Source organism: Sturnus vulgaris, chromosome 5 (assembly GCF_052056855.1).
Source record: "Sturnus vulgaris isolate bStuVul1 chromosome 5, bStuVul1.hap1, whole genome shotgun sequence".
NCBI classification, from domain to species: domain Eukaryota; kingdom Metazoa; phylum Chordata; class Aves; order Passeriformes; family Sturnidae; genus Sturnus; species Sturnus vulgaris.
This window is the reverse complement of record NC_142247.1, coordinates 31,473,166-31,488,371: the sequence shown is the minus strand read 5'-3', so window position 1 is coordinate 31,488,371 and position 15,206 is coordinate 31,473,166. Positions and strand designations below refer to the sequence as shown.

General features: G+C 48.5%; 1 protein-coding gene across 2 annotated transcripts; it reads right to left on the bottom strand.

Annotated features, from left to right (window-relative positions):
* Nucleotides 1-1,140: 1,140 nt before the first annotated feature.
* Nucleotides 1,141-7,585, bottom strand: MB (myoglobin). Of its 2 annotated transcripts, none has more exons than XM_088166140.1 (3): nucleotides 7,438-7,585; nucleotides 2,672-2,894; nucleotides 1,141-1,985 (listed from the first exon to the last, which is right to left on the bottom strand). In XM_088166140.1, exons 2-3 carry the CDS (start codon nucleotides 2,822-2,824, stop codon nucleotides 1,839-1,841), a joined length of 300 nt encoding a protein of 99 aa, XP_088022266.1. In that variant the 5' UTR covers nucleotides 2,825-2,894; nucleotides 7,438-7,585; the 3' UTR covers nucleotides 1,141-1,838. The 2 variants fall into 2 exon arrangements, with proteins under 2 accessions (XP_088022266.1, XP_014744783.1); XM_014889297.2 differs by lacking the exon at nucleotides 7,438-7,585 and adding an exon at nucleotides 4,952-5,114.
* Between the last annotated feature and the right edge of the window lie 7,621 nt (nucleotides 7,586-15,206).

Genomic DNA, 15,206 nt, shown 5'->3' with positions numbered 1-15,206 from the left:
TTAAATATATTGCCCTCCCCACAAAACCAGACAGACTAGACTGGAGTCAGACGAAGCACACTGCTTAAGCCAGGGACCACCTGGCTGTAACTTCATCTAGGTGACAGCCTATGCCTTTGCGACCCCCTCTGAAAGGTTGAAACACCAAGCAAGCTCCCAGAGGTAAAGTGAGGATTTGTAAACAGCAAGAAATCAGATATGCACTGTTCTGGGAAGGAATTTATTGTTCCTTCTCCTTTCAGAGACTGAATTCTTTTGGCCTTTGCCCTGACCAAAGACAGTAGATCATGCTGGTTCAGGACTGATTTTTAAGGGAGCTGGTGGCTCCTTCACTGTCTCCACTGCACACAGTACAGCAGTGAGTACCTTGAACTAGCTCCTGCTAAGTAGCTCCTGTTACTGAGCACCTCATTTTTCTTCCTTGTGCTTACCCTCACACTGTCTCTGTGAGATAAGGTACATTATTTTCTCCATACCAAAAAGAGCCACTGTGTCACTTCCATGCATTTCCCCTAGCCACAACCCCCTGGTATTGGGATGGGGAGAGGACGACAGGCAGAGGGAGGCATCTTGCCATTATGTCTGTCCCTCAAGGTCCTCCACAGAGCACGGGTGTACATCTGTAAACAGAGTGCAGCATGCACTGCAGAGGCACCTCAGCAGAAATTCAAAAGGCTGCAAAGACCAGAGTTTGGGTCTTGAGAGCATATGCTGCCATTGTAGCCTTCCACCTGAGCTGAAAATCCCTCCTTTCCAGTGTTTGGAAAGAGCAATGCACTGCTGGGACCCAAGGCTGCTTGCACTTGCCACCTCCCCATAAACAAGGGACCTTCCCTCACCACATTCCCCCAGCACAGCAGTGGGCATGGCCTTTAGTCAGGGAGCACTTCTGTCAGGTCTGAGGCACTCAGCTGAGGCTGCTGTCTTGTGCTGTGAGGTCCGGTAATCAGGTCATGTCCCCATGGTGACATCTGAGTGCCCAGAGTCTCTGGCTAAGACAGATGCCATGTGCTGCTCAGGTCATGGACTGACAGTGAAGGTTGCTCTGCAGCCAGATATGTATGCAAAGCACCTTTCCACTTTCTCCTTCTTCCCTAGTTCTCACTGGAGTGTTTGTACAGCCAGGAGCAAACACACGACTCTGGTGCAGGGATTTTTATTTTCTGAGAAACACATACTTCACATCCCAGTGCAACAGACCTTCAGACATAGCAGAGTGGCAGCTTCTAGAAGCCTACAGATCACAGGGAGTACTGCTTTGCTAGTGCAAGTTTAACAACTAAACCCTCCAGAGCTGGCAAGAACTGGAGACTGACTGGCTGCATTCACCCCCACAAAGCAGGGTAACACTGGGCTGGAAGTTCTCCATAGTAACCTGCAACAGTCTCACCTGTGGGAGGAATGGGATGCTGTGTCCCTGCTTCCCATTCTCACATCTCTCGTTTGAGTCATTCCTTCACTCATTCACTGTACTCAACACTGCCCTTGATCCTCCACATCCCTTCATCTTTGGCCATGCCATTTGCCTCTCAGATGAGACTGAGTTTCAGGGAGAGAGAGAGAGAGAAAGGGGATAATATAGGCTGAAGCTCACAGATAACGCCTAATGTTATTTTTCCTAAGAAAGCAGGATATTTCTTTTGTATACAGGAAGCCAGGAAACGACAGTTTATCATGAATATCACTCTGGGTGTCTCTATGCTGCCTGGAGTGACTCTTGGCCTCTCATCAAAGCTTTCCCACACATCAGAGATGGCCAATTGTGAGATGTCCAAAATAGCGCTGGGGAAAGATGCCTGGCGAGGTGCTCCATCGTGGCATTCCTTTGTGCGTGTGTTCTAACCTTGGAAACCAAACTCCTTGTACTTGCTGGCCATATCATTTCGGAACAGCTCCAGAGCCTTCTTCATTGCAGCCTGGGCATCAGCCCCAAAGTCTGCAGCATGTTTTTCGGCAATGACTTTGATAATGACTTCAGAAATGAACTGAGAGGAAGGAAAGAGAGAAAGAAAAACTGAAGGGACACTCAAGGTTTATTTTCAGAAAATCCAGACTAAGAAATAGGTTGCAGAGCCTGGAAATATCTCCGAGCTAATTCAGTAGGCCTTCCTGCAGCCTCTGGAGAGACAGTGAGGTCTAGTATGCAAGGAGCCTGGGCTAGGCAGAAGCACTGGGCTTATTCATAGCTCTGACACTGATCTGCTTCATGACCTTGAGCAGACCATGGCCCTTTCTACTTTTTGTCTGCCTCATCCATTAAGACTGCAAATTCATGCCCTGTGTTTGTATAACACTTAATTTTATGGGTCTTGGTCTCCAATAGATCCTCCAGGGCTTACTCTAAAATTGTATGTCCCTTATGTCCGGTCACTGACAGTCCTTATGTAATACGGTTTCCCAGGCTGCATGAGCTGGTTTACTGTTGTCAAGGATTGGTCAGACTGTATGTGGTGTTTGGAATGGGAAATCTAAACTTGGATATTCACATACCATTTGCATGCCATGAGCCCTTTCTGTGCCTCCTCCTACTTTTACACACAGACCTTGGACTTGAGGGAGAGCTCACTGAAGTCCAACTACTCATCTGTAAATGAAAGCCCAACTCTCACATAGCTGTCTTGCACACATTCACTACACATCAGATACTGAGACTCCCTGTCCTTTTCCATACCTCCAGATATTTGACAGGGATTTTGTGCTTGGTTGCATGGGTCTGAGCCAGAGGCTTCAACTCGGCCTCATGATTACCCTTCGCCTTCAGGATTTTGCCCAGTTGGGTAAGAACAGTAACTCCATGTTTCTTCAGATCCTCAGAGCCCTTCATGGCATCAGGGGTCTTCAGGCCTTTGAACTTTTCAAAGCGATCGAGAGTCTCAGGATGGTCCTGAAAGAGTCTGTGGACAAAAGCAGAGGGACTTTGGAGAGGAGCAGCTCCTGACATACCTCCCTTTGAGTACTCAATCTACTTTAATCCTATCTTCTTATCCATTTCCTAAGATGATCAACACTGTCTATTTCCATTCCCTCCGGTCATGACAGAGACACTCCCCTAAACATGTCCAACTAGAGCAACAGAGGAAGTGTCTGTATTTTTTCCATATAGTTCTGAGAACTCTTTGGCACCCATCCCCTAGATTATGTCAATGGTTTTAAGACAGAGACAAGAGCCAAGGCCAGTCATGACACTGAGGGGTGAGTTCTTGTATTCATGTGAAGGAAAACCAAATGCAAACAAAAGCACCTGTCTTCATCAATTTACTGTTGCTAGGGAGCCAACCTATAGACCCGTGCCTCTCACACAAACTCTTTTATCAGCCCATGAGTTGTTGGCCAGGAAATGAGAGTTCTACAAGTTTCTCATAGCAGAAAAAAAAATAATAAAAAGGGGACAGCCCCCAGTCTCAAGTCCCTCATATCTGGAGGTCTTGTGTTTTTGAATGTCAACTGGATGGCAGAGTTTACTGTGCCCCCAAACCCTATGATTGCAGACATGGAGGAATTTGGTTCCTGACCCTTTTCCCCACCCCCTTTCCCTTCCCTCTCTCCTCCCCAAGAAACTCCTTGGCGGAAACCTGGGTTGGCAGGGGAGCCAACCTGACAACGGGGGAGACAAAGTCACAGGGTGACATCTATTTATTTAATGTCATGCTCTGCTCTACTCTATGATACTTGTAAGAAAAATGGTATTACTTTTCCATTTGGAACTGCTTTTACTAGCATGTGGCAAATTCATCGCCAAAGTAGCCACCTCAGAGATAGATGGGTGAGAATGGCTCAGGTTCCTGCTACCCCTCCAGCATACCTGCTCTGGACCACAAGAGGGGAGAGCCGTAACATTTCCACCCACATTCCATTCCCACCCCATTCCCTTCCCTTCAAATGGCAGCTGATCTGGGACATGATAAAGCAGGTAAGGAAAACAGCTTTGGCTCATCTTCGAAAAACATTTTTCAAAGCTTTGCAGTAGATATGCCTGGAGGTGTGGGCTCCTTGCCTTAGCCATGCTTAGGGTAGAAATCCCCCAAGCAGGTGCCAGATCCCCACTACTCTCCTTAGTGTCTGTACCCTTCCAGCACGTTTGGGTGTGCACAGTCTGAGAGGAGAGCTGAAGAGAACCTCCTCAAAGTCTGCATCCTCTCTGGTCTTAATGGACAAGCTAGGCTCCAGTGTCCACCTAATGCTCTTTCCCATTTTGCAGTATCTGAGGTGTTCACCACTCCAACTGCTAGGATCACAAGGACAACATGGAGTATGAGGTCCTCTCAGTTAGAGACCTCATGAGCACTTCTGGCACTAGAATAATGGAGGAGGGAATAAGGGAAAGGATGTGCCTCATTTCATACTCAGACCTCAAATACATCACGAGGTCCTGGATAAGTGTTATCACACATATTTCTGGCCAAAAAGCAGGATGGGCAGGGCTGTCCCACGTGAGACAGGGAAACACTCCGGTATTTTGCAGTTAATTTTACTGAAATAGATTCCAAGGAAATTGTCACAGAGGTGATGTTCCTCTCCTTTCATTCCTTCTCTGCCTCCCCACATTCTTTCTGCAGAGCATCTGAATACCCATGACACACACTTCACTCCAGCATTTCTCACTGTAGTGTTTGGGAAATGAGGATCCAAAGCAGAGCTTGGCCACCAGAGACAGAGAGACAAAGCACAGACATGTTAAAAGCAGCACTGGGCTGCTCCTGCACCCACTGAGAGATGGAGAGACAGAAGCACAACCGTGTGTTAAAAGCAGCTGTGATCTGCTCCTGCACCCATAGAGAGATGGAGAGACAGAAGCACAGCCACTTTACAGAGTGAGTAACTTTTAACCCAGAAAATAGCAATGGAAAAACCACCACCCTACAAGAAAGAAAACACCTTGTTGAAATAAACACTGACAAGTATGTCTCTTATCAAAAGCTCTCAGCTTTTCTCTTAGAAGTTCCTTGCCTACCTCATTAAAACTTGATGGCCATGGCCAGCAAGGTCGGACTCCACCTTTCCCCAGACAGTCAGGACTTGCTGCCATTCCTGGTCACTGAGCCCCATGGTTCAGCAAAGACAGGTCCCGAGTCCTTCCTGCAGCCGTTTGTCTTTCCCCAAAGGGTATCTGGAGGGCTCACCCGTGGGATTTATAGCCCCTGCCCACAAACCTACACCTGTCAATCATCAGCTGGACTTCTTGCTCTCTTTCAGGCTTGTCTAACCTAATCAGCCTCCCTGTTTTTTCCTAGGAAGCTATTTTGGGTCAGGTACTATTGTGGGTGCCACTAATGGCATCATTTCTGCTTTTCGTATTGGACTGGCACAGGTCCCACTCCAGACAGAAAGGGCACTGCCGGAATGCTGTGCCAGGAGCCTGTCCCAGGTTCCCAAGGATCCAGAGACAGTGTCAAGCTTTATGCAGGAGATTCCTGAAGAGAACAGTCATCTGCAAGGCCACCCTGCCTCCCTCTCCTCTGGCCTGCCAAGGGCAGGCAGGAGAAAAGGCTGGGACAGCCAGTAGCATTGACTCCATCACTCCAAAGGCCCTTCCTTTCCCATAATGGCCTCACCATCCTTTTCTCCTGGGGTAGCACACCACTTGTGACATGTCCCCAAAAGAGATAACTGTATTCAAAGCAGACCAATCATTGCCCCACCTGCTGCAGGAGGAATGAGGGGATAAAAGCTGTATGGGAGCCAGTTCCTCCACACCTGCCTGCTAGGATCCTGCTGTCTGCTCTTCTGGGAAACACCTTGGATTAGCTAATGGCTGAGTCTGGATATTGGAGCCAAGAGATTTACAGCTGAGCCAGAAAGGTAATTTGCAGCAGTCAGAGACACGAGGGCATAGCAAAGCTACATTCAACACCCACCCAGCCAGCAGTTCTGGTCTCTGGATACTTCTGTCAAGCCAAACAAATTTCAGTGTTGGAAGGAAAAGCCACTGAGCTGACAAACCATGTGGATATACTTTGAGAGGGCTCCCAGACTTTCTCCTACCTCCCTGTCAGGACTGGTAATGGCCTGGCACACCAGTGGGGTGACTGGTCTCTTTCGGGAGAGGCTGCAGTCAGAGCACAGTCTGACAACAAAGCCCAGACAGTACTGCTGTCCTGAACTGTGCACCTGCCTCTGGATGTTTCCAGGAAGAAAGCAGGCAAGAGATATCAACCATAGGCTGAAGAAACCTGCCTTGAGATTCACAAAAAGAGCATTCAACCTCACAGTCTTTAACACTGAGCTGCATCAGTGCCTCTGCACCCTTTCGCTCCCTACAGGTTCCCTGCTCCAGCCTTGCAAGGGGAGAGAAATGCCCACGTACAGTGGAAATTGGGCACCAAGGACGATGGAGGCCCAGAGCCTCACATCCCTTAGAAACACAGAGGTTTAAAGGGAATGCTGTGGGTAAGAAGGGTGGCAAAAGCCCAATGGAGGTGTCAGTTGGCATCCAAGCCTCAAGATAAGGATATTTTGGCCATTACATGTTGCAAGCCTCTGTCAGCCAAGTCAACTTGAGACTCTGAAATCCTCCCCTTCTATCTCCTCTATGCACCAGTTTGCTTCACATCCAAAAATCTACATCCAACACTTCAATTTCAAGATTTCATCCATGATTTACCTGTGCAAACACCAGGTCACTACCAATTACACAAACTAAGCTAAACTGATGGAATAGAGGTTAGTACTCCTCCAACTCATTCCTCGTGCAGTTCTCCACAGCCCAGGGCTGAGACAGGGGAGATCACATATCTGCAACCTCACTGCCCATGTCCTCACAGCAGTAATGAAGCATTTGGACAGTTCCAGGCTTGGGCAGGACCCTGAACACTGACCTTACAGGTTCATACACCTTCCAGACACAACAGAAACGTGCTCCTGGTACATGAGAGGCTGCTGCTTATGCACCGAGCTCTGTATATTCCCCAAGCTGGAGCTACACAGTTGCTCTAATAACTCCATTTGAAATTAGTTGACTCTTCGTTCTCTGTAGCTTTCCCCAGGGCTGTGAAGCCAAAAGTCCTGGTATGAACATTAACATTAAATGGTCAGAAGACTTAAAAGAAGTATGAGATTCCATATTGCTTTTTTCTGCAAGCAAAGTAGTAATGAAATGAAATCATAAGCTCTTCTCCCTAGAGGTTAAATAAATAGTCTACAGAAATACTAGAAGTTTTATAGTGCACCAGACCACCCCTCAAGCACGCAGCCATGAAAAGGACATAACATTTTAGTATCTACAGGCCTCTTGTCTTCTCCGTGGGGCAAAATCTATCACTTGCATAATCATCTGGATAAACACAAACCACAGAGAGCCAGCATGTTGGCTGCCTCCTTTAAAATGCACCTGGTGAGTGAATAGCCTGTTTCCAGCAGCTCTGCCCACACCGGAGCCGTGCTCACACGTGGCTGTGCACCCACACCTGAAGCACTCTCACTAAACCAGCAGAAAGGGACCTTGGATGCTCTTGGCCAGGCTCGGGGTGCGTGGCTGGCGCAGCGCGGCCGCTCGGATGGATGCTGCAGCAGGTGGGGTGCCCTGGCTGAGCCCGGGGTCCGTCCCAGCCCGGCTCTCCGTGGCCCGGGGCGGGTCCGGCGCGGTGCCAGCGCTGCCCGGCTCCGGCCCCTGGGCCAGGGCTTGCTGCCACCTCGTGGCCACGGGAGTCCGAGCCGCGGGCACCGGGAGCCGGCCGGCGGGCACTCCTCTCATTCCGGAGGCAGGCAGGGCTGCAGAACTTTGGTAAGGGGCTCGCCTTGGTCACTCGGGATGCTGTGCCTTCCCCGCCATCCCCCAGCCTTGATACTGCAGAGGGCTGGAGCGGGGGGATGTGGGCAGAGGACATGGGACAGCAGCAGAGCCACAGCTGAGACTCAGAGTACTGCCGCGAGGAGAAATACTGTTCTAGAGACTTCATGGGGCTTGTTTCTACCCAGAAATGCTACCAAAAGGTGCTTAGAAAGGTCTGACAGGCTCAGCAGGCAGGTGAAGAGCCGTCTCTGGCAAAACCATGGGTGCAATCCCACTCCTGCCTTGCTCCAGTCTCCACAGCTGGCAAACCTTTCTACAGGTATTAAATCATTTAGACCATGCCACAATTCCACGGACAGAAAAGCCACTTGTCCTCCCCATTGATGAAGGATGAAAGAAGTTCTATGACTTGCTTGAGCCCACAGACACACCAGTGAAAGAACAGGGATTGGCTCTTGGGTACAGCTTTAGAAACACCAGCTGTTTTGGGGTTATTACTATGGGCTCAGTCACCCAGGTGGAGCTGGGAGACACAGAGGAACACACACCACCCACAGGGATGGACCAGATCCAAGTTTGTTTGGCCATATTCAATTCTTTTCCTAGAGTTTCACTGTTGTGAAGACAGAAACCCAACCCTGGGCTGGAAACTCAATGTTGATGAGCACAGCAGTCCCCCACACTGCCTTGGTGATTAAGAGAACAAATTTCTAGCTCTGTTTTCTCTGCACCCAGACCTGCTGCAAGTAGAGAAATGGGCACCCAAGAGAGAAGCACTGGCAGAAATTACAGATTTCTTTTTCATTTGAAGTAAATTTGTGAAATAAATTTTCCAGAAAGAAAAAGACAGATATGTTCCAAAATCCAGTCCTTCCTCAAGAAACAACCCAAACCAGCTTGTGTGCTTATACAGCAAAATGTCTCAGAGGAACAAACAGATATTTTGATGAAGTAATTTTTTTCTTTTCAATGAGCTTTTTTCCCCACAACACAGTTTTTAAAAAGCCCTGGGAGCAGCCAAGGGTCCCGTGGCTGGGAGCAGTGATGACAGCAGCCCCAGCTCTACTGCCAGCCTGGGTTGTATAAAGTGTGATGTGACGTAAATAACACACACTGCTGTGGTCAGGGGGAGGCTGGCACTCCGAAAAAGCCAGGAATATTATATAACAACAACTTACATAATTACCTCTTGCATAATGCCAGGGAAAAGGCCCTCTGTAACGCAGCTGTGGTTTCTATGGCATTTTGCTGAAATACAGCTTCTTCTAAGAGATTCATTTGTGCTTTGTTTCAGAGCCTGCAGCTCCTGCAGACAGACAGGTGAGAGTCCTGCACTCACAGCAGCTTTAGCTGGAGAGGTGAGGGATACAGTAATGGGATCTTATGGCAGGGCAACAGCATTGGCTTTTGGGCAGCCTTGCCATTGACTTCTGTACTCTGGAAAGCAGAAGACTGTCACGTAAGAGCACTATCTGAAACTGTTCTGTGTGTATCTGTTGTGTAGCCTCCACTGCTTGTAGGAAATGAGATGGAGTCTAACTCATGATGGCAGTGGCCAAATCCCTTCCAGGCTCACTCCTCTTTTCCCCTTGTTCTTAGACACTATTCATAGCAATGACTCCAGGCAGGGCTCCTGCACACTGATGGATTTCAGCAGCTGAGAGGTGACCCGACCTGCTTGCTTAAAAGGAAGAGGAAGGACTAGGAGCATCAGGACAAGATTTGGGCTGTGAGTTTGTAGAGCTGTGCTAGTACTTACCAGTATCTTGGCATGGATTCTCTCAGGGATCATGCCCTGTGCCATAAAGTCAGAGGCAGCTTTACCTTTGCTTCGGTGCTCACAGGATCCAGCCTTTGGTGAGCATCAGACATAACACAGGCACGACCCACAGCTCCTGTGCAATTATTGAGGCATCTCACAATGTGTGTTACTCTGCACAGCACCTGGAAATAAACGTTTATCTCGGCTAAACAAGACAATTCTTGCAGACCAGTGCTTGCATTCAGTGGGAGAACGTGCGGGAAAGCAGAAGGGCAATCCAGGACAAGAATATTTAGGCTACATTACAGAAACTGAGGCTGCCTCTGAGGCTGCAGCAGCTCTCTCTGGGGATGCAAACCTCCTCTGAGGGACTGGGAATGCAGAGCACAAAAGGACTGAGGATTTTGTATGGGAAACTGTGAGTGCAGTTTAAGAAAGGAAGAGTATGATTAGAGAAAAACAGGCAGATTTTAAAGTCTTCCCAACCAAGAGCAAAGGAGAAAATTATCTTTTAGAGGTAGTAACATGGGTTATGCCAGTGCAACCCTGGAGATCTCCAGGAGTCAGTGGGAAATGTGGCATGCAATAGTTTCTTCAGGTGGATTAGACTTTGTAACACTATGCTGGCACTCAAGGATTTGTGTACTACCTTTGAAACACTAAAGCAAGAGAGGAATTCCTCCCTCGTCCTTCATCATCAATAAAATATTGTAACTAGAGCCTGCTGAAGGACAGCTGAGAAAGGCAGGACCACAAAAACATATATGGGCAAAAAATCAGTCAGCCTGCATTCAGTATTGGGTGTCTGCCTGCCACCCTGAGCTCTGCAGCTCAATTACTCACAGGAAGCTGCAACAGAGACCTTTACAACGTGGCTGAGGCTCGGATTTAGTGTTCAGGTTAGATGAAATCCAGGCAGCTGGAAGGGGTGGCAGCTCCCCACTCTATCCCTTATGCCAGAGAATGTCCTAATTCTCCTCTTCCCAGTGCCTTGGGCATATGGGTGGTGCCTTGCAAGGTTCCTGGGTGATGCTGGAGAGGTGCTCACGTGCCTGCAAAGGCACCAGCAACTGCAGCATGGCCAAGACCAGAATGACAGAGCTGAGCCACTGTGCAAACAAGTGCCCTGTGTGAACCTTCCCTTCCTTGGAACACACCAGCAGCCATGCCCAGAATCTGAAGGGAGCCAGCAATAATAAATAATTCCTCCTGTCTGAGCTGCTCCTCGAGGAAGAGGAGGCACTGGGCCTCAGCACGCAGTGCACAGCTTAGCTGTGGGCTCTCAGGCTCCCAAAAAAAAGAGTGGGAGAGCCCATCACTGCATGGTAAAATTAGGTGTTACAGCTGCAAATTGCCTTCTCAGCCCACTGGGCAGGCAATGGCCCTCAAGCTACCAGCACTTAATATGAGGCTGTGCATGTTTTCAAATTGGATTTGGAGGCAATGACAAGCAATGGAGGCAGATCCTCCCCCACCCCATGATGTCTGTGCAGTTCTTTATGAGGCCTTCAAATGAGCTGGATTAAGGAACTGGTCTGAGTTTGAAGTAACTGTGTTTATCTTTTGGAGAGTGTATTTTGAAGCCAGATAAGTTCTGCAGTCTGGTTTGTCACACAGCTGGACCGACACACGCTGGAGGGGGGGTGGGGAGGCAGAGCTACTTTTGCAGGCATCCTTTGTGGAAGAAGCACCCATGGAGCCATCCTCCAAAACCCCAGGCAGCACTGTCTAACTAGTGGAACTGCACAAACAGATTAGGGTTTGCCTGAGTTTCATGGGGTGAAAAGAGAGAAAAAAGACACATTTTCATTCCCTTTCCCTGCAAAACAGGCTCTCATCCACAAAGCACGGAGCTTCTGCAAGATAAGAGCCCGTGGGGAAGCCAAGATCTACCCCTCATTTTTATTGATATTTACACTTGCCTTTTAATGAGCTCCAGCAGGTTCTCCCTTCCAGCTGCAGTTGGCCCTTTTCAAAGTTCAAGGTCTCATTTTGCATTATCGTTCCAACGCCAAGTGCACCCTTAGGGAGGAGAGGAACAACCACGACTTCTCCTCTGAGAAGCAGCACCCGTTTAAGCAGCCCCTAATCCAGTAGTGCTTTCTGTGCTCTGCTGGTTTTACTGGGAACTCCTGCAGGAAAACTGATCCTTCTGGGAAAAAAAATACTTGGCAAAATAATCACAGTTTTCTTCAAGCAGATCAGCACTGGGCAGCAGTGAGCACCCTAAACATAGCACCTGTGGCCTGGCTGCCTGAACAGAACATTTACCACTCTGTTGGGGTGGGGTCTCTGTTCTGTATCTCTTCCCTGTTGCTTCCTTTGCTGTGCTTGCAAACAGATCTTTTGCCCCGTCCATTTCAGGGTCCTGCTGGCAAGACAACCACAGTGGCAGGGCTTGCTCCTGGCTGCAAGATACTGGCACAAATATACAAATACTGGAAGATTTCACCTCTGCTGAGAATCCCAGTCCAGTGGTTCCTTAGGCAGTGGTACAAGTGTAACACAGCATCCCTGCCAAATGCTCATCCTGGCCAGCCCTTCCAGCTCTTTGGGGTCTGGGGGTGCATATGCACACGTCCCAGGCTGCACACCTTTGGAAAGCTCACCTGTAAGCATCTTACATACACAGGATTCATGGACAACTAGCTCATCTAGCCTCTTCAACAGCACTAGTGGCAGGTGCCCATGGGAAGTGTAAGGAGCAGGAACAACTCTAGTCCATCACAGCAACCTGAGGCTAAAGGACTTCCCAAGGTTGTACTTGCATGCTTGCATTTAACAGCCAGAGGCAGAATTCTTCATGAGTTCGTAATTTTTGTTAATCTTCTTATACATGCTCCCCAAAGTATACTTCAGGCATGGCTTCAGCCTTACTAAGTCAAACTGTTTAAAACAACCTGCTGACTTGGTCACTTTGCAGAAGATCAGCCAATGCACAAAGACAAAAATCCGATAATCACTTTCTAGCCATTCACAAACAGCTTTAAGGCGTGCTCATTCTAAAAACAACCCAAACCAACAATAAAAATGAAGCTCCATTACCCTCAAAGATCTCTGCACATGCAGGGCTCCCATCTCTGGTGCCTTTTTAATTGTGATTTCCTCAAACACCAGGGTTTTATTTTTTGATCTTCCTCCTCCTTCTAAGTGCTCCAGTGTTGGTGGCACAGCTGGTCGGATCCAGCTGGTCTGTGGCAGCATCTGTCTGGAAATTGCTTCTCTTAGCCTGCGGTCCTTTTATTTCCTTCCCCATCAGCTGCAGCAGAGATTTCACTCCACATGGCAGATTTCACTCTGCTCTGAATGAATTCATGTTCCTTTTCCATGTTTCAGTGCTAATTTTGTGACTTGTCTATGAGTTTACAGCAAGTAACACTGGATTTATTAAACTACTGAGCAAAAGGCCAGCATTTATCTGCTGCTCTTGTACACCTGCAGCTCGTGGAGCTGAGAGAGGTACACTGGCCCTCACAGGAAGACATACAGGGCCTCACCTACTTATTGGGGCAGAGAGGGTCCAAATCATAAACAAAAAACAGAGAAGGGCACACTGGGACCACATATCCAAAAGTCAGGAAAGGAAATGGGACTGCAGATAGACCAGACAAATCAGGCAGACCTTTTGTGTCAAAAAAATGTGTAATACAAATGTCTTATCCATGAGCACAGTCTGGGCTGATAGAGAATCTTTGGGTCAGGGGAGGAGTTCAGATGAAAATTGAGATGGGAACATGGTAGGTTTTGACTTGTTTAGTTTTTTAAACAAACTAAAAAGACTGACTTGAGCAAAGTGAGAGGAAAGCAAGAAAGTGAAGTCCTGGCCAGTCTGACCTGCAAGGAGTGAGTGTGGGAAGTCATTGATTCATATCTGCTGATCCTTTTTCATGGGTCCTGCTTTTGTGTGTTTCATCTTGCAGACAGAACTGTGCCCCTCACCTGGTGAGTGATAAACACGATGCCAGGGCACTCCAGGTGCTGGATCCACAGCTCAGGTCACCCTCTTGGCCCAATTCACATGGGTATTTAATACAGGAGTTATGAACCATCTCATTAGGATGAAGCCAACAGAGGCTCAGGCTGCTGGCAGGACCAGCAGCTACCAGGCTCTACACAAAGCAGAAGGAAATGCCCACAAGAGGGAGAGTTGGTGCCAGTATCCACAGTGATTCTGTGCAAACGGCATTTTCCTGCCTGGCACCTCAAAGAGCCATTCCCCTTGTTCCACTTCTCCCAGCAGAAATGTTTCCCTCTCCTGGAGATTCCCTTTTCCATAGTATTTCCCCTCCTTTCTCCACATGACATTTCATCTTTTTCATGTGGGATAAGCCCAAAGGCCCCACCATGTGGGTGCCAGACATGTTGCCATCAGAAAGGCACCATGGCTGAGATGGTTTCTCTGCTCCCCTTTCCTCCCACTCACACTGTACTGTGCTGGGAGGGCACCCCTGCACCAGCCTCAGCACAGGCCACCCCTCCCTGCCCAGCTCATCACTCAGAGTTGGCACCCCTGGTGGCTACCCTCCATGGGCACACATGGAAAATGCCATTTCTGCTGGGCTCTACTCAGCCTCAACTCTCCAAGCCTAAAACAGGCTCCACTGGGGCATGGGGTTTTCAATCCATTTCCCAAAAACAATTTGAGGGCTACTAGCAACAGAATCCTAGAAGTCTCTGGGTTTTTGAAGGGCAAAGCTTAATGTGAGGAGGTACCTGAAAACACTGGTGATGTGGGAATAGCCACTCTGCAAGCCTCTGTGGCTGCAAGTGCTCCATGGTGCTGGGGCAGCATAAGCACCAGCAGGACTTTTTTGGTGGGGTCATCCTATCAGCTCCACAAAAGCATCCCTATGCTCCCAAGTCCAGAAACTTTCGAGAAACATTTTGATGATTTTGGCTGGTGATTTAGCAGGAACTGTAACACAGCTCATAGCATTCCTGGGACAGTTGCCTAACCTGAAACCTCAGAGAATTGCCTTCAGAGAAGATCCACGTGAACCACATCACCAAAATCACCACAAGACCCCCCCCAGTACAGCACATCTTGGCCATCATTAGCATCCAGGTGCCAGAGCAAAGCAGGGTAACTGGTTCCCTCTGGGGAGAGGGATTTTCTGTCTGTTGGAAAGTCATGGACGCTTCCTCTGAAGCACATCATGCTTGCTGGTATTAACATGTCAGGCATTGCACACCAAGCTGCCCTGGAAAAAAAGCATTGACATGAAAGCAGAGGAGCCCCTAAGCCTGATCAGTGGCCAAGGAGCTCACCACAATGTGAGCATGGGCCGTATCCCAGCTGGGGGCACTGGGCAGGGGGACAAGGAGATTTATCGTCACACCCACAGGATCTGCCTTGCAGGACGTCCACACTGCTGTGTGCAAGATGCTGCACATTGACAGGGAGGAAGGAAATGCAAAAAGGAAAGAGAAATGCCTCTAAGATGATCCGAGGGATGGAGTACCTCTCCTATTAGGAAAGGCTGAGAAAAGGGTTTGGTCAGCCTGGAATAGAGAAGGCGTAGGGTGACCTAATTGCATCCTTCCTGTACCTGAAGGGAATATACATGAAAGATGGGGAGAAACTTTTTGCAAGGGCTCATAGTGATATGGGGGGAATAGATTCAAACTGAGAGAGTAAGTTTAGATTAGATATTAGGTAAAAATTCCTTACTGGGAGAGAGTGGGGCACAGGAACAGGTTGTCCAGAGAACCTGT

Excerpts from the sequence above, each read along its gene's own strand:
- MB (XM_014889297.2), bottom strand. The coding sequence starts at position 5,046 with ATGGGGCTCAGTGACCAGGAATGGCAGCAAGTCCTGACTGTCTGGGGA. Across the intron at positions 2,895-4,951 it reads GGCCATCAAGTTTTAATGAG|ACTCTTTCAGGACCATCCTG; the intron begins GTAGGCAAGGAA and ends TTTTGTCCACAG. Across the intron at positions 1,986-2,671 it reads TCCCTGTCAAATATCTGGAG|TTCATTTCTGAAGTCATTAT; the intron begins GTATGGAAAAGG and ends CCTTCCTCTCAG.